At 43.7% G+C, this 25,051-nt stretch overlaps 1 protein-coding gene across 1 annotated transcript in view; it reads left to right on the top strand.

Moving 5' to 3' along the window:
- Positions 1 to 17,517, top strand: part of HS6ST3 (heparan sulfate 6-O-sulfotransferase 3) — a gene marked incomplete at its 3' end in the record, with an annotated part of 651,525 nt that extends 634,008 nt beyond the window's left edge. Inside the window, exon 2 of the mRNA XM_079902552.1 lies at positions 16,809 to 17,517. Coding sequence (XP_079758678.1) covers positions 16,809 to 17,517 — 709 coding nt within the window. The remainder of the gene's footprint in view (positions 1 to 16,808) is intronic.
- Between the last annotated feature and the right edge of the window lie 7,534 nt (positions 17,518 to 25,051).

Genomic DNA, 25,051 nt, shown 5'->3' on the forward strand with positions numbered 1-25,051 from the left:
TAACATCTCTCGGTGGGAGATCAATAACGGGTTTTGTGTTGATTAGTAAAGATTGGCAGTTGGTCTGGTGAATTGAGAAAGACTAGTTGAGAAGAACTAGTCCTCCAAAGCCTCACTCCCAACCTCCCTCATCTCAGCGGATTATTTAGTCATTTAATTTCTTTAGAGAGCTGGTGGTCACATACTATTGTAACCAGATGAGAGAGGAAGGATGGTGGAGAAGGGGTTCCCGTATTTTCTCTAAAACACCCACCTTTGCTATCATAATCAATTCAGGTGTTATAACAAGATACCACATACTGGGTAGCTAAACGACAGGAATGTATTTCTCATAGTTCTAGAGTCTGGGAAGCTCAAGGTCAGGGGGCCAGCAGATTCCGTGTGTGGTGAGGACCTTCTTCCTGGTTTGCAGACAGCTGTCTTCTGGTTTCCTCACATGGCAGAGAGAGTAAGATCTGGTCTCTTTTTCTTCTTGTGAAAACACTAATCCCAACGTGGGGCTCCACCCTTAAGACCTCATCTAAACCTAATCACCTCCCAAGGGACCCATGTCCTAATACCATCCATTACGAGTTAGGGTTTCAACATATGTATTTTGGAGGGGACACAAACATGCAGCCTATAACATTTTTTGGCTTCCTTTTAGAGGTGGGAAATTCCTTCTCTTTATTTGAGTTATTTTAAGCACACAAATCAAAATGTATTTCAAAGATACGTATATAAACTTGACTAGATGTGCTTTGTCCGAAACCAAAATGCCCCGTGATTTGTTAAGGATCTGGATGTTTCTACCTGCTCGATGCTTGATGCCCCCTCCTCCATAGGATCTGCCTCAGTCCTACCTGCCCTTCTGGCAGGGCAGGACTCTGAGTCAGGACCCAGCTGAGGGCTCTTGTCTGTGCACAGAATCCCTAGACTAAACGTAAATCCCAGGTCATGGCCGGAATGCTTTCACAAGGGTTGTCCCACTAGAAGGGCACTATTCCAGGGGTACACGAATGAGCAAAAGTATATGGGGCAGATGGGGTGAATGCGGGAAAGCACAAAAGTAACTTGCAGAGTATCGAAGAGGAAGAATTTAAGCGGAAGTCTGGATTAGATCTGAAAACAACACGATGCTTCCTAGAAGGCGCCCTTTGAAATTCTCAGAAAAGAAAGATTAAGGCACATTAAGAGGGACTACTGCTTTTCAAATGGAAAATTAAACTTGGGGAAGCACCAGCTCTAAAACTGTAAGTTAAACATCCACGCAGTTTGCACCAAGGTTGGGTTCCATTTGTACTGGGGGCACGTGTCAAGCAGGGTAGGGTGTCGTAAGAGAGAACTTCATTTTCCAGAACACCTCTCCCGGGTGCCTGAGTCAGAGGCAGAACACTGACCTTTCTGAACCAGGAGTTTACTCTATGCTAATTCTTAATTTCAGAAACGAGTGAATGTGAGAGCATGATGTATGGGGACTCTGATCAGGAGTGACAATTGCACTGCCCGAGCCGGTGTCCCTCGTCTTCCTCAGCCCTCCCCCTGGTGCTGAGGTCCAGGACAGCGAGCTGTCTAAAAGAAAGACCACATCCCCACAATTCCACGGGAGCACTCCTGCCCTATGACAACAGAAGGGTTAGCAATCCTTACCTTTCTTTGGGATTATTTTACCATTAGAGAAAAGGCAGTCAGCAAAGAGTCATTTCATGTCAAAGCTCAGAGGGGCTTTCTGGGTTTGTACAAGGTGATTTTGATAGCTAGCTAACCTGATGGAATGTTCTGGGAGTGCTTCTGTTCCCGTAGTTTCCCTGTGGTAGGGGGTGACAGGTGGTATTCTGTCTTCTGCTGGAGCTTTGGAGAAAGCTACGTTTCCAGTCTGTCCTTAATTGCTGAAACCTTCCATTCTGCCTGTGTGCAGCACTATCTATTATATATACTATACTATTCTGCCCTATCTTCTAGCTTGAACAGAAAATTAAAATCCCTTCTTTCTTCCAAGTGTCTTTTGTGGTACAGGCTGTAAACACCGTCAACACCGTCAAGCTCTCAGCGTGAGTTGAAAACCTCCAGAGCTAATGGCTCCAGCAACTTCCCACTGCCCCAAGAGAGGGTCTGCATTTTAACTTCTGCCCCAAGAGAGGGTCTGCATTTTAACTTCTGTGTGTCAGCCTCCATGGCTGTTTTGGGGGGGTGTGATGTGGCAGAAGGAGGCAGAATAGCCTTTAAAATCCATTGGAGGTCAATGTATTCCATTCTATACATAGTGCTTCAGATTCAGTTTTAACCTTTGATGAAATTTGCAGTGTTGGAAATTTTTATGCTAGAGCAGACGCAGGAAATCACAGGTGCAACTCATTTTGGTTTTGACTTACGATCACTGCGGGGCACGTAGAATTTTTATAAGAAAGTCTCTTTAACTTGAGTGTAAAGTGTCAGAAGTCGATAGCTTGTCTCTGTAATGTACATTAATAGGTAATATTGATTGGTGGAAATTAATTACTAGGAAAACAGCTCTTGCCCTTACCTTGTGTTTGGAAAGATTTGAGGTCCCCCTTGTGGCTAGCATAAACCTGACCTGAAAACAGATGAAAAGAAGCTTTGAGCTGGTTTTTTGTTGCCGTTTTTGTTCATTTTTTCCCCTTTCTTCTCGGTTACATTTGTTTGCTTGCTTTAGGGTTTTGAATTTTTTAAATTTTAGATTAACATCAGCATATTCCACATCATTTCAATGGAGGACTCAGAGATGGTAGCTGGTGTCAATTTTAAAAGGACAGGCTACTTCTCTTTTCTGATTATTAAACTTAGATTCTTATCACCAAGAGAAATAATAAATGCAGAGGGGACATGTTTGGGAAAGTTCACAAAACAAGGGAATTGCAGTTGCATTATTCCATTTCTTAAGGGATGCCTCCTCTTTATTTTATTTATTTTATTTTTTTGCGGTACGCGGGCCTCTCACTGTTGTGGCCTCTCCCGTTGCGGAGCACAGGCTCCGGACGCGCAGGCTCAGCGGCCATGGCTCACGGGCCCAGCCGCTCCGCGGCATGTGGGATATTCCCGGACCGGGGCACAAACCCGTGTCCCCTGCGTCGGCAGGCGGACTCTCAACCGCTGCGCCACCAGGGAAGCCCCTCCTCTTTATTTTTAATCCAGGTATTGATCGCCCAAAGGGAGATGCCATCTCTAGCACAGCCCCAAGCTACATTATTTTGAACATCTTAAAGCTTATTATCTCTGATTTACATATAGCAGAGCAAAGTGGGAAAATAAGTATCCTTGTTTGAGTGTTTTAAAATCTCTGTGAATACTGAAAGCTATTATTTCTCTGATGCTTCAATCACGCCTCAAGAAAAATATTTGCAACTTCAGGTCACTGTGCTCCACACTTGAATTGGCGAAGGGAACACCCAAGGCAAAGTTGAGACAGAACCGATTGATTTTCTTTTCTGGGAGATTTAAACTATGGTGCATATATTTTTCTAAATTTCTGTCATTGCATTATTAATTAGGCAGAATTACAGCTGTACTTCGGAACCCACTGCAGCTGAAAGATGTCATTGAGTGTCCATGTGGTAAGCTGGGCTTCTGGAAGGAACTCGGGCTCTTATTGTGAATAAGTGGATTTTGGAGAGAACCTGATTAGGGCTCCGAGTTACTTCCAGCATAATTTGGTTTCTCCTAGATTAGTTTGTGGAGTGGCATTGGCATCTGGTCACAGATGAATCACTAGCCCTGCCTTTTATTCCTACCACCAAGGAAAATGTCATGCATGTGAGCTTAAGAAGAAAAAGAAAAGGAAAAATGAAAGGGAAAACCTCTGGTGTTTGGGCCTCGATAGAACCTATGAAAGTTAAAGATGGTGTCTAGTCTATTTCCCCTTCGATGCACAGGTGTAATTAGCACAAACTGCAGTTACGTGCCTTTGTAGGAGTGAAAAAGAAGACTGTGGTGTGCAGGTAACACTGGCCAAGGAATCACTTTATTCTTCAGGAACTGAAGAAAATTTCAAGCTCTAACACCATCTTTCTTGATCTTTTGGGCAAGATCCTTTAAGAATATGCATAAATCGGGCTTCCCTGGTGGTGCAGCGGTTGAGAGTCCGCCTGCTGAGGCAGGGGACACGGGTTCATGCCCTGGTCCGGGAAGATCCCACATGCCGCAGAGCGGCTGGGCTCGTGAGCCATGGCCGCTGAGCCTGCACATCCGGAGCCTGTGCTCCGCAACGGGAGAGGCCACAACAGTGAGAGGCCCGTGTACCACAAAAGAAAAAATAATAATAAGAAGAATATGCATAAATCTACAAGGATTGCATCAGAAGGACCAAGGTTCCATCTAAATAAGCTCCTACTGGCCCAAAATTAGATAATTTGAACATCAGTAGGGATAATGTATTGAATGTATTGAATAATGACTGCAGTGTATTGAAACTCATTCTATATGTTTAGATGCATGAGCTCGTAATGATATTAAAACAAACAAACAAACCAACCTCGACAAAAACCCCTTTGGAGGATTCTAGGAAAGCAAACTGTTATTTTGAAAACCAGTACATAGAATGAGTCAAACATTCATCTGCCTTGGAGTATCAGATAGTTAATGGGGGAAGTTTGTCTTCATAGAAGCGTGGCAGCTGAAAACTGAAGAAGAAAGGATGTTCTGACTGTCACCATTTGCAGTCCTCTAACGGATGATCACCAATGGCTGTGGTACCACAAAAGGGCAGACCACCAGGTATTAGTGCCTCCAGATTGAAGTGCACAGCACTGCCTCTGTAGAAGCACGAGCTTGTTATTTCAGAATGATTATCTTCCACAACTTTAAATGCTACCTGAGGGTGTATCCATGTCTTGGCATTTCTGGCTATTTCTTCTGGGTCCCCCTTTTCAGTGGGTTTCAAGGAGAAAATGAGCTAATGTACAAACCAGTGAAACCCCAAATGTAGAATAATGAGCTCATGACATGTTCTCTTTCTAACTCTTAACTACATTTGGGCAAAATAAGACGACTCCACAGTCAGCTCTTGCGATCAGGCTGTGTCTTGTGCACCGTTACACCCCGAGACTCTAACATAGTGTTTGGCATCAAATATATAATCAACAGGTATTTTTAGATAAACAAATAAGCTAGTCTAGTAGCTGAAGAAGAAAAAGGAAAGTCTCAGCTTCACTAGTTGTTTGATCTCAGGAACATCCTTTCATATCTGTGAGCATCAGTTCCTTCATCTGTAAATTCTGCCTCTGATATGATTTTGTACTGAGAACCAAGTGAAATAATGGATGAGGAAAGGGTTTTGAAAACCATAAGTATGTTATACAAATAGAAAAGCGCTATCAGCTGGTTTTTTTAATTATTAACACAGCTTGTTCAATATTTAAAATTTCACTGTATTGGGTAGTTTCTGAGGCTCTGACATTCATGGAAAAAGGGAAATTTTTTTTTTTTTTTTTTTGGCGGTACGCGGGCCTCTCACTGTCGTGGCCTCTCCCATTGCGTAGCACAGGCTCCGGACGCGCAGGCTCAGTGGCCATGGCTCACGGGCCCAGCCACTCTGCGGCACGTGGGATCTTCCCAGACCGGGGCACGAACCCTCGTCCCCTGCATCGGCAGGCGGACTCTCAACCACTGCGCCACCAGGGACGCCCGAGAAAGGGAAATTTTTGAAGTGGAGGGTGTGCACTATGCTGAGAGTCTGCTTCTCAGCTACTGCTGGACCCTTTATGGTCATTAGTTTAGTCATTAAGTCCCACAACCCTATGAAGTAAGCATTTATACCCTGGCTATTTAGATGAGGAAACTAAGGCCCCCAGAGGTCATATAAGCTAACCAGCTCACCCCAAACGTGAGATGGACCTGACATAGAAACCAGATCTTTCTAACTTTAAACTTATGTTCCTTCCACAGCGCCTTAGGTGATGCTCCCAACATGTCTGAAATTTTGTGTTCATGCTCCGTTCGAATGGTAGAGCTTGACTTGCATTTTCCTCGAATCTTCTCTTCCTGAATAAAGGCATCAGAACAGCCAACTTCAGGATCCAGTAACCTTTCTGGGACACAGTTCTGAGTCTTTGTAGCATTGTGTTTAAAAAGACCTATTTTAAAACCAGGAACAGAGTGATGGCGTTGCGTGAGGTTTGGCTGTATCCGAATTCCCTTGCATCGCTATTTCTAACCACCCTTTACTGTCCTGATACCCTTTACTGTCCTGATACGACTGCAGCTTTGGGCTTCCAGGTTACCTGGGAGTGTTAAAAACGCATAGAACTGCAGTAATTCCCACTTGTCTCTAACACCCTTCCCTCAAGTGTGAATTTGTTATGTAGTTGTGAGGGAGCTCAGGAAAACTGTGTTTAGGACTTTTGCCAAGTTCTAAGCATCTAAGAGAGCCTCTGACCCTGAGAGGGGACAGGTACGCCTGCCTCCCCGGCCCCTGCCATGTGCTGCCTCGCTCCCATCGACCCACAGGCAAACACAAATCCCTCACTCTGAGTTGCTTATTTTGCTTCCGGAGCTTTGACTTCAACCAAAGCCTGGACCCCTGCAGCAGTAAGTCGCAAAGTATCTCTAAGACAGCCTGCCACTTACAAGATGATGGAAGAGACTGTGGGAACTCTCATCACTTTGTGAAATTTCAGATATCATCTAAAAGCCTGTGTAACTCAAGGGTTATTTTGATGACCAAATTGATTAGTGGAAGTCCTTAGAACTGTACTTGGACATAGTATGCACTCGGTAAATGTTAGCCATTATTATTATTGCTATTAGTACCAATTTTTCTTTCAATAGATACACTGAATTTCTTTCAATTTTTCTTTCAATAGATACACTGAATTTAAAAATTCAATAAAAATTTCCATTTTTGTTTTAATACCTAAAGCATTTAGAACTGTACATGGACACAGCAGGTACTCAATAAATGTTAGCCATTATTATTATTGCTATTAATATCCATTTTTCTTTCACACGGAACTTTCCGTATTTTAAGTTAGCTTGCTTTTAATCATTGCTTGGGGATGACCTTCAAGGCACTCTTTCTTTGAGAACTGGCAAGGGATGGAATCAGGTGGGGAATCTCTTAAGTATTTTGTTGAATATGCTAAAATGATTGCCCAGTCCTGACAGCAGAATCTAGGAAAATCCTAACCCAAAAGGATCTCTCATGGAAGAATATGGCAAAATCTGGACACAGAAGATTTATTTTTCAGGTTTGTGATGTTTTAGGAACACCTGTATCAAAGCTCCAGGTATAAACCTAAATGTCAAAACATGTGCCTTGTCCTTGAATGTCCTGATTGACTACTTTTCCTTTCCAACTTGGCTGCTACAAAACAATGGCAATGAAGACACCTCCTCGCTTCTACCCTGCAATTCTCACATTCCCGAAAAGCAGCGCCTGAGAAATTAGCTAAAGAGCGAGCACGACTGAACACGCGCGGCCTAATAACACAATCTGAGTGTACTATCTGGTGTTCTGCTTTGCCTGGCTGGGAGTAGAGCTGTGAGTGAGATTGAATTAGGCCTTATCTCACTCTGGGGCGGCTCCAGGCTTCAGGTGGATGCCCGCATGCATAAACCACAGCTTTGCAGAGCAGAGCGCCTGGAAACGTCCTCGTGCCCAAGTCCCAGTGCGGCAACGCAAAGCAGGGCGCCTCTGAACCAAATAATCACAGAAATCCCTGAATAATGCATGAGAGCAGGACCCTCCCTGGCACATTTGAAACTGTACTGGGAGGAACTGTGCTCAGCAAGCTAGCAGAAACACGTCCCTGGAACATGCATTTCCTGAAATTTATTCTTGTAGCAGCCACTTGGGGGAAACTGAAAGCAAACATGACAACGAAAATCATGGCATTTCTGTGAGTCTGAGGCCCCTAGGATTTGTGTCAATATTAAGAAGCAATGTGACAAGATTTAAAATGTTATCTTATTGATAAATACCACTTCTTCCTCTGGGGAATTTGGGGGGTGGACTGATCCTCGTGGAGAAATGACCAGTATCGTCAGGAAACCTCTATTTCTTGCTTTTGTGTGGTTGGTTTAGTAACGTGTGCAGCTTCCCATTATTAAAGTTAGCTGATACCTAGACTTGCAGAAAAGCTCCATCTCAAGAGGCTGTTTCTGTGAGGACCGGCCCTGAACATCATCAGGTGATGCACTTCCCACTTTCTGATCTAGATGTCGGCTTTAATATAGCTGCAGTGTTGATGAGTGGGATTTGATTCCACAAATGTTTAGCCTCTAATTTGATATTCCAGCTACTCATTAAGTGTAAAATAAATCTTTTAGGAAGTATGTTTCCTCACCACCACGTCACAAACCCCGCCTGGCTGTCCTGGAATGTCCATCTTAGGCTCATGATCTGAACAGGGCATCTTCCTGGTCCAGCTGGGAGGAGGGAGAGCCAGGAGCCTGTTTCATGACCTTCCCTTGACTTTCAAGTAGACTTGTTTCCTGGCACCCGGAGAGGTCAGACCTCATGGAAGGGCCCTGTCTTCACCTATACTGACCGTGGTCGGCTATATTTCGGCATTGTAATGATGAAATGAGGGCAATTCTCTCGGCTCAGAAATTCTGTTCCTAGCAATTTAGTCACTGCACAAATACTTATGGTTTAGGATGATTCATCAGATTATTGTTTATAGTAGCCCCCACTGCAAACAGAATCAGCTAAATTGTCCAAAACTGGGAGATGGGTCACATAGATTCCGGGACATCCATAATTGGAATAGTATGCTCTTAAGGAAGAACATTAAATAAAATAGAAAATATATCCTCCTTGTATTTTTGAGTTAAAATACATGTTAAAAATATAATGTACAGTATGATCTCAAATCTGTAAAAGAAAGAAATAGATATTTAACTGTGGTTATATCCAATTGAAGTAATTATAAGTAATTTTCATCTTCTTCTTTTTTTACGGTTCTGCATTGCTCATACTTTCCATAATGACAGTGTGTTGCATTAATTGTCACTGGGGTTTAGGGGTGGGGATTAATGATTTAAAAAAAAAGACCAGCTACAACCAAAGTATTCTCCCTTTAATGTTACCAGATACACAGGGAAGAAAAGGGATGCAGAGCCCCTCCCCTCCTGAGGGAAGCACAATGGGCTTTCCTCTCCCCAATATCTTACCAACTGAAAAGTGTCAAGATCTCTGGGTAATAAGTAAGATAAAACATGCCTTAGTCAAAAGGGTCTGGCTGCTTTGTAAGTCAGTCACTGTCAGGGAGGAGGTGACGACGGCAGCTTGGTAGGGGATGCAGGGTTTCTGGATGAAGTAAGATAAGAACATGTCAATGTTTCCATTTTCTCATCACAATGCCCGACATTCTTGGGACCAATTGCTCTGACACACACCATTGTCAGCCCCTGAAAGTTCTTTATTACAACACTTAACAATCATCGTCCCCAATTTCCCATTTGCTTAGAACATCATTCTTAAATTCCTTAATTTGTTTTCAAGGCTCTAATAAAAGGCCCTTTCATCGCTCTGTCACAGGGCAGTCTGATTGCCAAGCTCTAAGTGCCGTGATTCCCCCTATCAGATACAGAATAGTGCAGATAATACTCTACTGAGATAATGAAGAATGGGCAGCCCATAATGAGTGTGCAGCTCTAAAGAGAGTCAAGAAATTAATTCCATTCTGAGAATTTGGAAAATTACTCCTGCACACAATACAGCAGGGTGGAGGGAGAGCTAAGTTTCACTTTTTAAAAATGCACACATCAGCTTGAGTTTAAGATGGACTGGTTGTCTGTGCCTACTCCCTGGTGAGGACCAAAGAGCTCCTTCAGATGCCCCCAAGGCCACCTTACAGTCACTCGTGGTGTTCTTTTGTGAGACGCTGAACTTTGGCAAAACTTGATTATATGTAGAGAAAACTCATCTCAAAGTCTGCAGGGCAAGAGGAAGGAGGAAAGATTATTTCCTATACATTTCACAAGGTCTAAGCTAAGGGAAATCATTAGCCTGGGCTAATTCTGTTGGCTAAGGCACCAACAGAAGTTTCCCGGGGACAATCACCATGAGAATTCCTAAAAGAGTGGCTGATAAAATGTATCTATTTTTTAATTCCATGAACATTGGACAACTGAACATCCATGATGTACAAGGTGATGTATCATATGCTCTGGAGGCTGAAGGATGAGTAAGACATAAAGCCAGTTCAAGGGATAAGATATTCACTGGTCCCGGAATGAAGATAAAAGCATGAGCGGCACATGTTTCAGCAGGTGGGGATGAGGGAGAGGATCCCTTCTGCTGAGGACATCAAAGGAGGCTGATGGGAGGAGTTTCTAGTTGAACTGGTTTTTAGGAATGCCTCGAACTGTGGATTGTGGAGACGAACTGTGTTACTTGATCTTACAAGAGGTAAGCTGGTGGTGGAAGGGATATACTTATTAACCCTCCTTGTGAACCTGGCATCTTGTAGCTTCCTTCAAATATGTTCTCACTGGACAGGCATGTCCTAGCCTCATGGAAGTGAATATCTTTTAATCACCACAGGCACAGTGATTCCAGGGGCTTCTATGACGCACATGCCAGCACTGCCTGTTTTACATCACAGACTTGAAAGGGAAGGATTAGATAGAAGCAAGAAGGGAATACGGAGGAGGAAAAGGTAGTTTAGAGGAAGCTGAGGAAGAGGAACAAATGGTGAAGGTTGGGTGTGTGATAGTTCTTCAGTTCTGATTCTTTCTCATCAGTACCCACGGTTCTGGGTTCTTCCCTGCTGGCCTCTCTCCATGGCTGTCCAATGTCTGTCCTGGTCTCTGCCTACTTTTATCCATCCCAAACTCTGTTGCTCCGTGCGTCTTCCTAAATCAACACTTTTGCTATTTTAGCAATTCACAGGTGCACGTAGAGCCCATGACAATTGGGCCTCAGCCTCCTGTTCTAGCTTATGTCCCTCTTTTCATTCATTCATTTATTGACCAAACCTTCAGTGAAATGCACAACATGAACTTCCTGGTCTCGTTAGGCCACTCTGCTCTCTGTACCTTCTGAAATATTCTCTTAAATACTCTTTGTCTACTGCTTACCTCCATGACTTGCTAATCCATGCCTCTTTTTCTAATCTACCACTTTTACACCTACAATACTTGAGTGCGTTCTATTTTTTTTTTATTCTCCACATTTCCTAGAGCAGCTTCTTACATACAACAAACCCTCAATAAGCATGTGTTAATTAAATGACTTGCTAATTAAAGAAATGAGCAATTATACAATAAACTGCTTGTGGAAATACAGGTTCTTGAAGCAGAGGGGAAGAAAACTACTAAGTTTAACATTAAAAAAACTCATTTCTATTAATTATCTGGTGTATGAAATATTCTGCTTTTTACCCAAAGTCTGTATTGACTGTCTCTCTCTCTCCCTATCTCTCTCTCTCTCTCTCTCTCTGCCTATCAACCATCACAATCGAATGATGGATGTATTAGAAGATTATATGCATTTTTATTCTTTTCACACATTTTGGACATTCAAAAATAATGTCAGATTACTTTTTAGGGGAGAAAAGAAGGGTCTATTTATCAAAGGCAATATTAACCTTAGTCATTAAAATACACTTATCTTGTATGAAGGTCACTTCTTTTCCGCAGCATCGTTTATTGAATGCCTGCAGAGAGCAGGATTTGTGGAGGTGTCATGGGACACCAGGCCTAAGGTCCAGTGGTCAAAGAGGAACTTAAAGGGTAGATGTGACCAAGACTTTCATACGCACGTTAAAAGCACAGTAAGTGATGCAGTAAATCCTCGAGGCCAGAAAGGTCAGAGGAGATGGAAATGAGGCTTGAGCTGGGCCAGGAAAGACGAGCAGGATGCAGATGAGTGAAGGAAAAGGCAAAGACTGAGGGAAGGCAGTCATGTCCTTGTGCTGTGTTTAGAATTTTTTAATAGGATTACCTTACTGCAGAGCAAGAGACTGAAAAGTGTGTGTTCCGTGTATTTGTGCTTTTGTAAGCCATGATGGTCCCTGTGATAATCATCAGTTAAAATAATTATTGAACTGGGCTTCCCTGGTGGCGCAGTGGTTGAGAGTCCGCCTGCCGATGCAGGGCACACGGGTTCGTGCCCCGGTCCGGGAGGATCCTACGTGCCGCGGAGCGGCTGGGCCCGTGAGCCATGGCCGCTGAGCCTGTGCGTCTGGAGCCTGTGCTCCGCGGCGGGTGGGAGGCCCGCGTACCGAAAACAAAACAAAACAAAACAAAACAAAATAATCATTGAACTACCCAAGGTGCCCCGTCCCCTAATGCCCCTGAGTACACAGGGCTTTGCCATCATTACCCTGAGGCCACAAGAATAACAATTCTAAAGAGTTGTAATTGTGTTTCAGACATTCGTAAATGAATTCGCCCAAACTCTAAATGAAGCAGGTGGCAAATGGAAGATGTGCTGTCAGCCCGCTGTCCCTGAGACAGAAAAAGTTATCGTCTTTGGGATCGTTCAGATCCATGCAGAATAGTCCCTTAACTTGTTGGTTAGCATTTCTCCCACTTTACCAGAATCACTGGGTGCCTGAGATCTCCTCGAGGACAATGTCTTAGTGATCTCGGGGTCCCCACTGCCTAGCCCCAGTGTGTGGCAAATACCAGGGGCTCAATCAATGTTTGGAGAATTACCAGGTGAGTGAATGGATGGATGAAAGGAGGAAATAATAGTTTGCTTATTAATGTTTCCAAAATCTGGGGAAGGTTTAACTGCCAGGACAATTGTTGGAACAGATGAGACTCTGCCTCAGCTTAGGAGGTTGAGTTAAAAGGGACGGGTGTTGGGCTTCCCTGGTGGTGCAGTGGTTGGGAGTCCGCCTGCCGATGCAGGGGACACGGGTTCGTGCCCCGGTCTGGGAGGATCCCACATGCCGCAGAGCGGCTGGGCCCGTGAGCCATGGCCGCTGGGCCTGCACGTCCGGAGCCTGCGCTCCGCGGCAGGAGGGGCCGCAGCGGTGAGACGCCCGCGTACCGCAAAAAAAAAAAAAAAAAAGGGACGGGTGTTGATGAGAGCCTCTGCATGTGGCCACATGGCCTTTGCTTGGGAGCTGCTTCTCCTTCTCTGGTCTTCTCTGTTTTACCCTCCATTGTGCTGTTGAACAATTAACGTTTGAAAAGGAAAGTTGCAGATTTCAGAGTATTTTAAGAATTTTCCTTAGTTTGGGATAGATTGGAAGTTTGGGATTGACATGTACACACTGCTGTATTCAAAACAGATAATCAACAAGGACTGTATAGCACAGGGAACTCTGTTCAATATTCTGTAATTACCTAAATGGGAAAAGAATTTGAAAAAGAATAGACACATGAATATGTATAACCGGATCACTTTGCCGTATACCTGAAACTAACACAACACTGTTAATCAACTATAACCCAATGTAAAATAAAAAATTTTTTAATAAAATATTTTGTATTTTCTAAAAAAAAAAAAAGAATTTTCTTAGAAACTAAATTGCGAGTTATGGGAGCAGAAGAAAATGAGTTTCCGTTGTTAGGGAGCAGGGAAGAGAGTCATGAAACTGGACTGAAGCTTGTACACAATGAAGGTTGGGCGTGTGGCCTGGAGGTAGACATCATTTCATCAATGACTTTTGCAGTTTTCTGTCTGATAGTAGAGGAGCAAATGAAAGTAGAGAAAAAAATAGAGATGAGAAAAAAATGCTTTTAATGAATCAAATTGTGTTTTCTTCTTCAATAATTAGGTGTTCTTCAACCCTAGTTTCTTTTTACTATTATTCTAGCTTTCTATTTTGACTGCTTTGCAAGATTGAGACAAACAAATAAAACATACATGAGAATATGTCTGACTAAAGCAATACCCAAATGCTATTAGGCACTTGGTTCCAGAACCATGAGATGGGACAACTTTGTACTTCATCAATATGAATGTTGCCCTAGTCCATTTTTGTGTCTTGATGTCAGAGTTTGTTTTCATTACAAATGGACCTCTGTCCTATTTGGCTAGTAGAACTTGCAGACATTTGGGGCTTATTTTACTCATGTAAACAGCACTCTACAGCTTAGCTAGTCTTTGTTAAATGCAGTGTTACCTTGAATAAAGTTAAATTTGAAACCAAGATCATTTTAAAGTGTAAGCTAGTTTCAGTTAGCTTTGAGACCATGTGGGGTCCAATGCAAAGAAAGCACAGGGAACTGTATGGCCAGTTAATTTTCCCAAGTGAAACCAAAGCCTCTCAGGTTCCAGCAGCAAGTTCCAGTTAACCATTTATGTCACAAACTGTTATAATTCTCAGCCCTAAAATCCTCCAGCTCTTATGATTATTTTAAAAATCTGGATTATGTCTAAATTTGAGACACATAAATGGGGTTGAGTCTTATCGATCGATAGTCATCATCTTTCTTGTTTAAATCCTCTTTTGTGTTTTCCGTTTTGTCCAATTAACAAGGGAACTTACAGATTTCCCATCTGTGATCTTTTTTGTTTTCTCTGCGGTACGCGGGCCCCTCACTGTTGTGGCCTCTCCCGTTGCGGAGCACACGCTCCGGACGCGCAGGCTCAGCGGCCATGGCTCACGGGCCCAGCCGCTCCGCGGCAGGTGGGATCTTCCCGGACCGGGGCACGAACCCGTGTGCCCTGCATCGGCAGGCGGACTCTCAACCACTGCACCACCAGGGCAGCCCCCCCATCTGTGATCTTATTTGAGCATTCAAAAATCTGTCTGGGGCTTCCCTGGTGGCACAGTTTTAGTCTGCCCAGGGGCACCCTGAGTGTCACCGCTGGTGATGAAGGTGGGCTGGGCAGCCCATTCCATTGGCGGCTGCTCAAAGGACGAGAAAGATTTTCCTTACTTGGAATCAATGTTTGCTTCCCTCTAACGCCTACTGCTGTGTCTTTTTTTTTAAAAAAAAAAACAAAACATCTTTGTTGGAGTATAATTGCTTTACAATAGTGTGTTAGTTTCTGCTGTATAACAAAGTGAATCAGCTATATGTATACATATATCCCCATATCTCCTCCTTCTTGCGTCTCCCTCCCACCCTCCCTATCCCACCCCTCTAGGTGGTCACAAAGCACCGAGCTGATCTCCCTGTGCTACCCGGCTGCTTCCCACTAGCTATCTGTTTTACATTTGGTAGTGTATATATGTCCATGCCACTCTCTCACTTCGTCCCAGCTTACCCTTCCCCCTCCCCGTGTCCTCAAGTCCATTCTCTACGTCTGCATCTTTATTCCTGTCCTGCCCCTGGTTCTTCAGAACCTTTTTTTTTTTTTAGATTCCATATATATGTGTTAGCATAATGAGGCATCACCTCACACCAGTCAGAATGGCCATCATCAAAAAATCTACAAACAATAAATGCTGGAGAGGGTGTGGAGAAAAGGGAACATTCCTGCACTGTTGGTGGGAATGTAAATTGATACAGCCACTACGGAGAACAGTATGGAGGTTCCTTAAAAAACTAAAAATAGAACTACCATATGACCCAGCAATCCCACTACTGGGCATATACCCTGAGAAAACTATAATTCAAAAAGAGTCATGTACCACAATGTTCATTGCATCTCTATTTACAATAGCCAGGACATGGAAGCAACCTAAGTGTCCGTTGACAGACAAATGGATAAAGAAAATGTGGCACGTATGTACAATGGAATAGTACTCAGCCATAAAAAGAAACGAAATTGAGTCATTTGTAGTGAGGTGGATGGACCTAGAGTCTGTCATACAGAGTGAAGTAAGTCAGAAAGAGAAAAACAAATACCGTATGCTAACACATGTATACTGCTGTGTCTTCATCTGTCGACTTTTCCACATCTCTTCTGGCCTCTTCACACCTCTCTTGCCCTTTTGAGCCAGTGGTGCCCTAATCTTTACCTGATCATTCTGAAACTAGCCATTTATAAAATGTATCTCTTCTCAATGTTCCAATAGATGCCATTAGATGAGATGAGACCCGTGATTATAATAACCACCACACCTGACAACTCGTAGGCATTCAATAAATATTAGTTACATTTTTGTTTTTAAAATATCAATATGGTGCCCAGGAAAGCACAGAAGCTTTGAAATCAAATAGGCCTAAATTTCTTGCATCAAGTATTAATTTGCTCTAGGATCTTGGGCTGTATTTTTCGCCTTTCTCAGTCTCTGTGTTCTCAGTTTTTTTTTAAAAAGTCATGATAAAACCCATTTTACAAAGTTATGTTGAAGGTGATCTGTGCCAGTGTCCATAAAGTACCCAGCCCAGTTTCTAGCACACAGTAACTGCTCGGTAAATATTAGTCTCTACACACAACACATCCTTCCCCTACCCCACCCACCTCTTAACCCAGAACGCCCCTGTGAACAGGAAAGATTAAGGAGACTTGGCTTCCAGCTTTGCTCTTTCTAGTCACATGACTTTGGGGAAATCATCCTAACCCCCTTGCACTGTTTCCCTATCAAATAGTCCCCCGTGTCTACTACCAAAGTTCCTTTTAAGGATCAAATAAAATATCAGATGGGTGATACCGTTCAATAAACGTGGCGTGTTCTCTTAATGTAAGGTATTGTTATTGCTGGTAGCGATTGAACAGTGAATGATTGCTGAATGAATTATTGCTGATCGATTCTCCCAACCCCGCCCCTCCCCACCCCGGAGCAGAAAGAAAAAACCCAGCAAATAGTACTGAAAACCGATTCATGCGTGTTTGTATCGTAGAAACACGCACATAGGGGAACATGGCCCGACAGGTGCAAATCCAGGCAGATATTCTCACGTGACCATCTGGCAGAAAAACCCATTGAGTCAACGCTGATACAGACGCTACAGAGGCGCGGGGTCCCAGGGTTATAGTTACGGCGGACTGACGCTCTTCGTCTAATCTCTTCCAGGAATTTCTATTACATCACCATGTTGCGGGATCCGGTGTCCCGGTACCTGAGCGAGTGGAAACACGTCCAGAGAGGGGCCACGTGGAAAACCTCCCTCCACGTGTGCGATGGGAGGAGCCCCACCCCCGATGAGCTGCCTACCTGCTACCCCGGGGACGACTGGTCTGGGGTCAGCCTACGGGAATTCATGGATTGCACCTACAACCTGGCTAACAACCGCCAGGTGCGCATGCTGGCCGACCTCAGCCTGGTGGGCTGCTACAACTTGACTTTCATGAACGAGAGCGAGAGGAACGCCATCCTGCTGCACAGCGCCAAGAGCAACCTGAAGAACATGGCTTTCTTCGGGCTCACGGAGTTCCAGCGGAAGACGCAATTTCTCTTTGAGAGGACATTCAACCTCAAGTTCATCTCCCCCTTCACGCAGTTCAACGTCACGCGGGCTTCCAACGTGGAGATCAACGAGGGCGCCCGCCAGCGCATCGAGGAGCTCAACTTCTTGGACGTGCAGCTGTACGCGTACGCGAAGGATCTCTTCCAGCAGCGCTACCACCGTACCAAGCAGCTGGAGCGCCAGAGGGACCGGCAAAAGAGGCGCGGGGAGCGGAGGCTGCAGCGGGAGCACAGGGGCCGCCGGTGGCCCAGGCAGGACGGGAACCCAGAGGGGGCAGTCACGGAGGACTACAACAGCCAGGTGGTGAGATGGTGACCCCCTGCCCTCCCCTCCTCTCCACGGGAGGGGGAGCATTAACCGGGGCACTGCCCTACCTTGGAGAATGTGGGACCATGCTGAGGACGTCTGGCTGGCTGTAGGTGGCTTGATTGGGTCCCCTGCTTCCTCTTTGTCTTCACCTTTATCCAGCTGGAGATGATCCGTCGTCTTCTTTTTCTCCTGACATTTTTCAGTCTGTGATGTTAAGTAGGGTAGGAATGCATCCAATAATAGACCGCTTTAGAAGGTCAAGGGGAGAAGAAGCACCAAAAAGGAAAGAGCCCTTGGGATCTTTTATTTTTGCGGCGGCGGCATAGGTTATAGTTTGGGCAACTGGAACCCACCAAGGCACACGTGAAAAGCCAAATTATGGCTTGGATGTTCTGCTGAAACTGATCTGTTCGTACTGCCTCTTTAATGGAAATACTGCTGTTTAAAGAGAGAGGAAGAGAAGGCTTTCTCAGCCTTTAGATGAGGTTTAACGCCAACTCTCTCTTGGCACTTGGCTGTCATCTTTGGACTCTATTTGAATGTGGGTTAAATCATAAATAGTGTAAACATGTTTTGTTGTTACGGTTGTTTTTCAACAAGATTACCCTGCTACTGACCATCACTGGAGACTCACATCCCCTGCATCTTAGCCCTGAGCCATGCTTCCTTCCCCATCTTTTAAGGAAAGGCTAGTAGATTCAGGACAGGCATGCCTCAGAGACATGAACATTGGTAGGGGCATTCGGGAGAAAACGTGCTTGTTAACGAATGCCTACGGAGATCACCATTTACCAATTTTTATTTTCAGCGTAAGGAATGAATGATAAATTAACGGGGGCAGGGAAAGCAGGAGGATAACTACATGTCTAGCATTTCCAATCTGGCTACAGAGCCTTAGTTTTCTAAGGACTCTTTCAGAGTTTTACCTCTGTGGAGCAGTCATCTTCTTTGGTACAGGACCACCACGTTTGAAACACTGCTGTCACAGAGGAAAAGACGTTTAAAAAGAATGTGGCCTGAAGAATAGGAACTCAGCTAGCATGTATACAAAATATAGTCAAGATCACTAAATTAAAAAATAACGGATTTAGGCCATGAGACATGGAACACAGTGGAGTGGTTATCCCAGGAGTTTAGAAAGACTCTACCTCCCGATAGCTCGAATATCTCTGGCCTGATAACACTTTCTCCTCACATGATCTCTATCTGTTGTGAGAGTGTGGCTACAACAGGACCGGAAAATATGCTGCATTGCTTAAGCGCTTCTTATGCTCACCTTTTCCCAATCGCAACTACAATAACAAAATTTTCGAGTAATAAGGGGAGACCTATGGCAGAGGGAATAGAAAATCCTTGCCCAGCATTTAGTAGGAGATCAGAGTGAGCAGAAAGTTTCAGAACAGATTGATCTGATCAATCCCTTCAAGGAGCCGAAGGCAAAATGAGTGAAACCCCTAAATGAGATTGAAAAGCCTATTTCATTGATATCTAACATGTTTGATGTTTAAGCCAGCTTTACATAAGCCTCGTCTCAGCCTCCAGAATACTCTCTCTGGGGTTGAGAGTTAATCAGCTCACAAGCGTTCGCGGAGTGCTCGCCTGCACAGAGGGGAGCCCAGTATCTCCATCAAAGAGAGATCTGGAGAAGAGGCTTAGTTTCTTCTTACACGACCCTTGGCTTCATCTGTCTTGGGGGAAAAGGCATCCCTGGGGCCTCCCTTGTGCCAGAAACTTTGGGAGACCCTTTTTATACCTCAGATCTAGTCACAAGAAGGTAGATCATATTAGTCCCAATAAGGTGAGGAAAGTGAGCCCACAGACAATAAATAGCTCCCTCAACGGTTGTGAGCTACGTCTGGCAGACTGCAAAGGGCAAGCTCTTTTTTTTCTCCATCATGTTTTCCATATGGGATAAAAGCTTCCTGCCAATCATGCTCGAAGCCACCTGTTCTTGCCCAGAAGGGTTTGTCTCTAACCCACGTGGGTGTGACAGCACCAAGCCAGCAGGGACCCAGAGCCGTGTCGCCTTGGGTGAGTCCAGCCCCTTCCAGATCACTGACCCATCAAGGAGCCGAGACACTGATGACGTCATAGGCAATTGTACTTTTTGAGCCGTAGATGGGGTGAGTTAAAGGGGCCGAGTAACTATCGCTTGTTAGTTGGTAGAGATGAGGCTCACAGAGTATTAGCGTTTCCCTTCCTGATGACTTGTTCCTAAGGTAGTGGGGGAAGGAGGACTGCAGCTGGGGTTCACGATCAGCCTTTTCTCTGTCTTCCCATTTCCATGCTAGGATCTAGTGCTGCTTAGAACGGCAGGGCTGCACGTTACCGTTCTGACTGTCACTGTGAAAGAGACACACGAATACACACACATGCATACACACGTGCACAGTAACAGTCCAGTGTTTTGTCATGTGGAAAATCAAACAAGTTAGAAAGCGTTTAGACTGTTTCCTTTAAACTCACTTTCCATTTTTGGCAGGGAATTCACGCATAGCTGAGACTTGGCGGCCGCCTCTGCTAACTTCACGCCGTTCCTTAGGCACCTCGGGATTTATATCAAAAGGCTTTCCTCGGCCTTGCTGCTGAAGGTGTGATGTATGGGGCTCCACTGGAGACCCGATATCAGGATGTTCAGAGGAGAAACCTTCTCTTTGTATTGGCCCGAGGCCAGTGCTGAGCAAATTAAAAAGACAGACACGAGCTTTCTCCCTCGTATCATTTCATTCTAAAGCAGCACACTCATCCTCTCCCTGGGGTCCTACGTTGATAGAAATGAAGAGGTGGGGACGCAGTTTGTTCTCTGAAAGTCAGCTGCACACCTACATGCCAAGTGATGCTCAGCTCAGGGAAGGGATGTCAGTCAGCAGGAGGCCTCTGGGCCTAACCATGGGAAGCCAGCAGCCTTAAGACCCCAAACCAAAGCAATTCCAGATACATTAGTGTTAAAAGCCAAGAAGAGGCAATCAATCAATCAGTCAATCAATCATCCCTAAGTTCCGTGTCCTACCAGCTCCTACAATTCCCAGATAGACCTTCCTTTCCTCCTCTGGCAATGGCAACTCCAGTAACCACACTGGGATAAGATGTCTGTGTGTGTGTGTGTTTAAATTATTATTAAGGTCTGAGGTACATACTATATATTCTGTCTCCTTTTAACTTTTTGGCAATCTACTTCTGACAAATAGAGAAAACCTGCCCTGAGAATTATCTGAATGCTCTTTCTAATAATTGCTAACATGAGCAATCAGTGTTAGGCAACAGTTAAGGTTATCACGTATGTTATTAAAAATTATAAAAATCTGTTCCTTATCCTCTAAAGGAGGTAACTGTGTCAGAAATGGTTTGATCAAGGGTTTGAAATATAAGGATTTGTTCATAAGTCTGACTGGAGGTCATATGAATATGGGGGAGAAGATCTACCAGATAGACCTAGCAAGGAGGTGAGCAAAGATCATTAAAAAATAAATACAAGTCCATTAAGTAGGATTCCTACTTGGCTGCTTTAACAGAGAAACTCAAAATAATAGTGACTTCAAAAGATTGAAGCAATTGCTTGCTTTAAAGACAAACTGGTCTCGTGTGTGATCTTACCAGAATCCCAGGCCCTCTCATTGCTCTTTCATACTAATGTGCAGCTTCCAGCTCAAGGTCCGACATGGCTACTGCAGTTCCTGCCATCTCAATTTTATTTAAGACAGCCGAGAGGAAGTGGAGAGAAGTTGTACATATCAGTTCCAGTCACATCTCGTTGGCTAGAACCTAGCCATTAGATACATCTAGCTGCAAAGAAGGCCAGGAAATGTCATCATTATTGGTTGCGATGTGCCTTGATACATATAAGGGTTCTGTTATTAAAGAAACAATGTGAAAATTAATACTGATCAAAACTATCAGTCTCTGACACAAAAGGAAATTGAAAAATATTTCAAGTGCTTTTCAATGTCATCTATTTCTTCATCTATTTTGCAAAGGCTAAGATTGAAATTTGTAACTTTGTATAGTATTTAATGCTTTTCAAAACATTTCTACATCTAGTATCTCATTTGATCTTTACTACATTCTTGCATGTAAAATAGGACCTCTATTCATTAATCCCATTCAACAGTTTGACGTGGAGATTCAGGGATGATGAACGATTTCCTAAAGCGTCTAGCTTACTAACAAGACAGGTGCTCAGAGCCCCAGTCTTCTGACTTCATATTTTCTACTACTTCATGCTCATCATCAGTATTGGGATCGAGAATAGCAAGAATATGAAATCTAAATCTTTATTGATTTATATCTTCTCTGACCTTCTCATGGAGCTGCAGCGACTTAGAAAGTGCTAAGGAGGGGGTAGAGTTGGCTCTCAACCCCCTGCCTCCAGGGAGAGACCCTCTTATTAGGAGTGAAATGTCCAAGAGATGGACAGTGTTGCAGGGAGATCTCGAAGCACGACCACTCAAGCACCTGCAGCCTGAATAGAGAAGCTTCATGGGAGATCAATAGAACTCCTGCTCAAAAATTCTCCCTTCTTCTCTACTTCTTCCCCAGGTCCGTGGAATTTTATCAGCAACATACTGTTTGGGTTCTTGATTTTATTTGGTGTTAAATGAGTCCCTTTGCACATTTGCCCGGGAAAGGAAATGCTTTAAGTCGTCATGAGCTAACATCTTCGCACAGAGGTTTCATCTGATTCCTCTCCATCCCTGACCTCTAGCTGAGAAGCAGCGCCCGTAGGATGGGATCATGCAGAGGTGGGGTTTGGGAGAGTAGGGGTAACTGTGGAGGAAAGTAGGCCTTCTAAAAGGGGGCAGGTCTTTCAAAGGTGGAAAGATGAGGAATTAAGTAAGTGCCAGGGAATACGGAAACACAGAAAAGTAACTTAATGTAGTTTCTATCCTCAGGGTCAAGGGCAGTCTGGAGCCATGTGGACTGATTCTTTGGGCCACTGAAAACAGCAGGAAAAGGCATGAGGCTCGTGAGACAGGACCAGAGCATTGCGATGGTTTTAGGGACTGAATTGGAGTTGGAGCAAAGAGAAAGCTGGGGCAGACTTAGGCAGAGCACTGTGATCTGATCACAGCTGTGTCTCTAAGGTTTTTCTTTTCCATAGTTACTATACGTCCACCGGTCAGCAGAGCTCCAGCTGAAAGCCTGCAGGTGGGTATTGGGGCTGGCTGAGTCTGACGACTCTACCCAATAGTGCCACCTCTGGGAAGCATGCAACGGTTCTTTCTCCAAAGCACTTTCGGCTTTTCTTCTAACCCCCTCCCTCCATCGCTACTGGACGTAAGCCTGCTTTCCCTCACCACATTCAGCTGGACGCATCTGAACGAACTCCATAAAACTTTGAATTAGCCCTTCTGGGCAAGTGGGCGGGTTCTGAGACCTGTGTGTTTTGTAACCAGAATGCACATGGACCCATCTTCACAACACATCTACAGAACCAACCTACCCTGGAGAGGTGCTGAGATTTCCTGAGGACTGGCCTCGCTATGAACACCAGCAACATCTGCAAGACAAAAGCCCCTGAACTTCCAAGCCAGGACTCGAGGTCATCTAACAAAACTATGGATCTGAGAACACAGAAGCACAGATGTTTCTTGAGCCTGTGTTCTGAGTCGTTTATGGACGAGACTGCAACTGTCATCCTTTGGCACATTAAGTGGAACCTCTGTGGTCGCACGTTCTGTTGCACTGTGGGAATTCATCAAAGGGCCAGATGTCAGTGCTGAAAAGCTTCAGTTCTTGCTGGGGAACTGTCTGAGGGAGCAGAATGTGTATGATCTAGTCATTGCCACATTTGTCTTCCACCAACTTGTCATTTTCTTTTCCTTTCTTCTCCCCACCTCCCTCCCCAGAAGTACTTTCTGGGTTTTGCTTGCATCATTTTTCATTTAACGTATCCAAAATGAAAAAGCATCTGGAAAGAAGCATCTGGACTTTTATCTGGTGCCCCATTTTAGACGTAAAGATAGTTATCCAATAGATAGTAAATGATTTCTCCTAAGAGATATTTCTTTTTGTTTCTGTGCCATAATATGTATGAACTTGGGTACTCAGAGATTGTATTGTGACATTATCAACCTTTATTGCTGTTTAAAGATGATAGTTTGTAGAACTGAGGATTCCCATTGATGTGAAGCACAATTTAATGAACAAGTTAATGTATTAAACTGTTGTGATGTCGAGAATGACTGTTTTCCCCTGTGATTTTGTTAGACATTTTTTACAAAAGGAGAAGAGCGGGTTAAATACTTTAAGGGATTTATGGAAATTGCAGACAGGGGATCAGCTTTGTCAAATTCTCAGAATCCATGCTTTGGATAAAAATGTGAAACTTCTTTAAAAGCATAAAAGACAGAGAAAATATAGATTGAAGCAATTTCAAATCTCTGAGGCCAGGCAGGATTTCACAGGCTCTCAAACACATGAGCTTCTAAAACCATGGTTCTCAGTGAGTCTCCTTGGTCACTGCCCACCCGGCACAAGGAAATTCACTGTGAAATGCAGGAAACAACCTGGAGATGATGAGGGGGGAACGATTTAAGAGCGATGGAAGAAAACAACAGGAATTAGAGGAAAGGAGTTTGGAATTCAAGGTAACAGAAAGGAGGAAAGAGGAAGGGAGGAAAGGCAGAGAGAGAGAGACAGAGAGGAAGAAAACACAAGCAATAATGAAATCTAATATGGGTCTCTCCACAGTTTCAGTGTGCATGGTTTGCAGATTGTTTTTAATGACTAGCTCCTATAATACAAGCAAAGAAACAAAATTAACTTCTAGGAGAGAAGTTCGTTCATTCAAAAATCCCTTGATTGAAACAATTTATCATTTTCTTTTTGTTCTGTGAAAGCAGGAACTGCGGATTCCTTCCTTGCTTGTGGGTTAGTGAGATTTGGAGCCTTAGAAAAATGTCATTCGACCACGTTCCTCTATCTAGTGAGAATCATACGCAAAGGGAACTTGACTTTAATGCAATTGGAGTCGTCTTACGAAAGGCTCCAAAAGACAGCAGAAGTTAAATACACACACGCACACACACACACATGGAGACATATGGGGGACTTTTCCAAGAAAATCCTCACACAGGTTAGAGTAGGACTGAGGAATACTCAAGATTTACTTCTTTCTCTCATTCACCTTGAAAATATCGTTGAAAATAAGACTGAAAAAAATGTCAATTATTGAAAATCTGCTCACAATATAGTACTGTTTCACTCTCAGAGATCACTTTTCCTATCAAATATATATTTGCAAATTAATGGAGTCTAATTCAGCATAATTATTTCTTTATTTTATAAACAACTTGTTTTTTATGATTATAAAGTAATATACGATCTTAGATAATTTGGGAAATACAAGGTATTGAAATGTCCATAAATTATAGAGCCGAACTCTGACATTATTTCGATCTATTTTCTTTCCTATTTTTTATGCATCAGCAATTAGAGTAACATTTAAAATAACAAATGTTTTAGAAAATGAGAATCATACAATCTGTGCAATGTAAATACATAGGTTAACATCTTAGTACCCATTCTTTGAAAACATAAT

The sequence above is a fragment of the Stenella coeruleoalba genome (assembly GCF_951394435.1).
Source record: "Stenella coeruleoalba genome assembly, chromosome: 18".
NCBI lineage: Eukaryota > Metazoa > Chordata > Mammalia > Artiodactyla > Delphinidae > Stenella > Stenella coeruleoalba.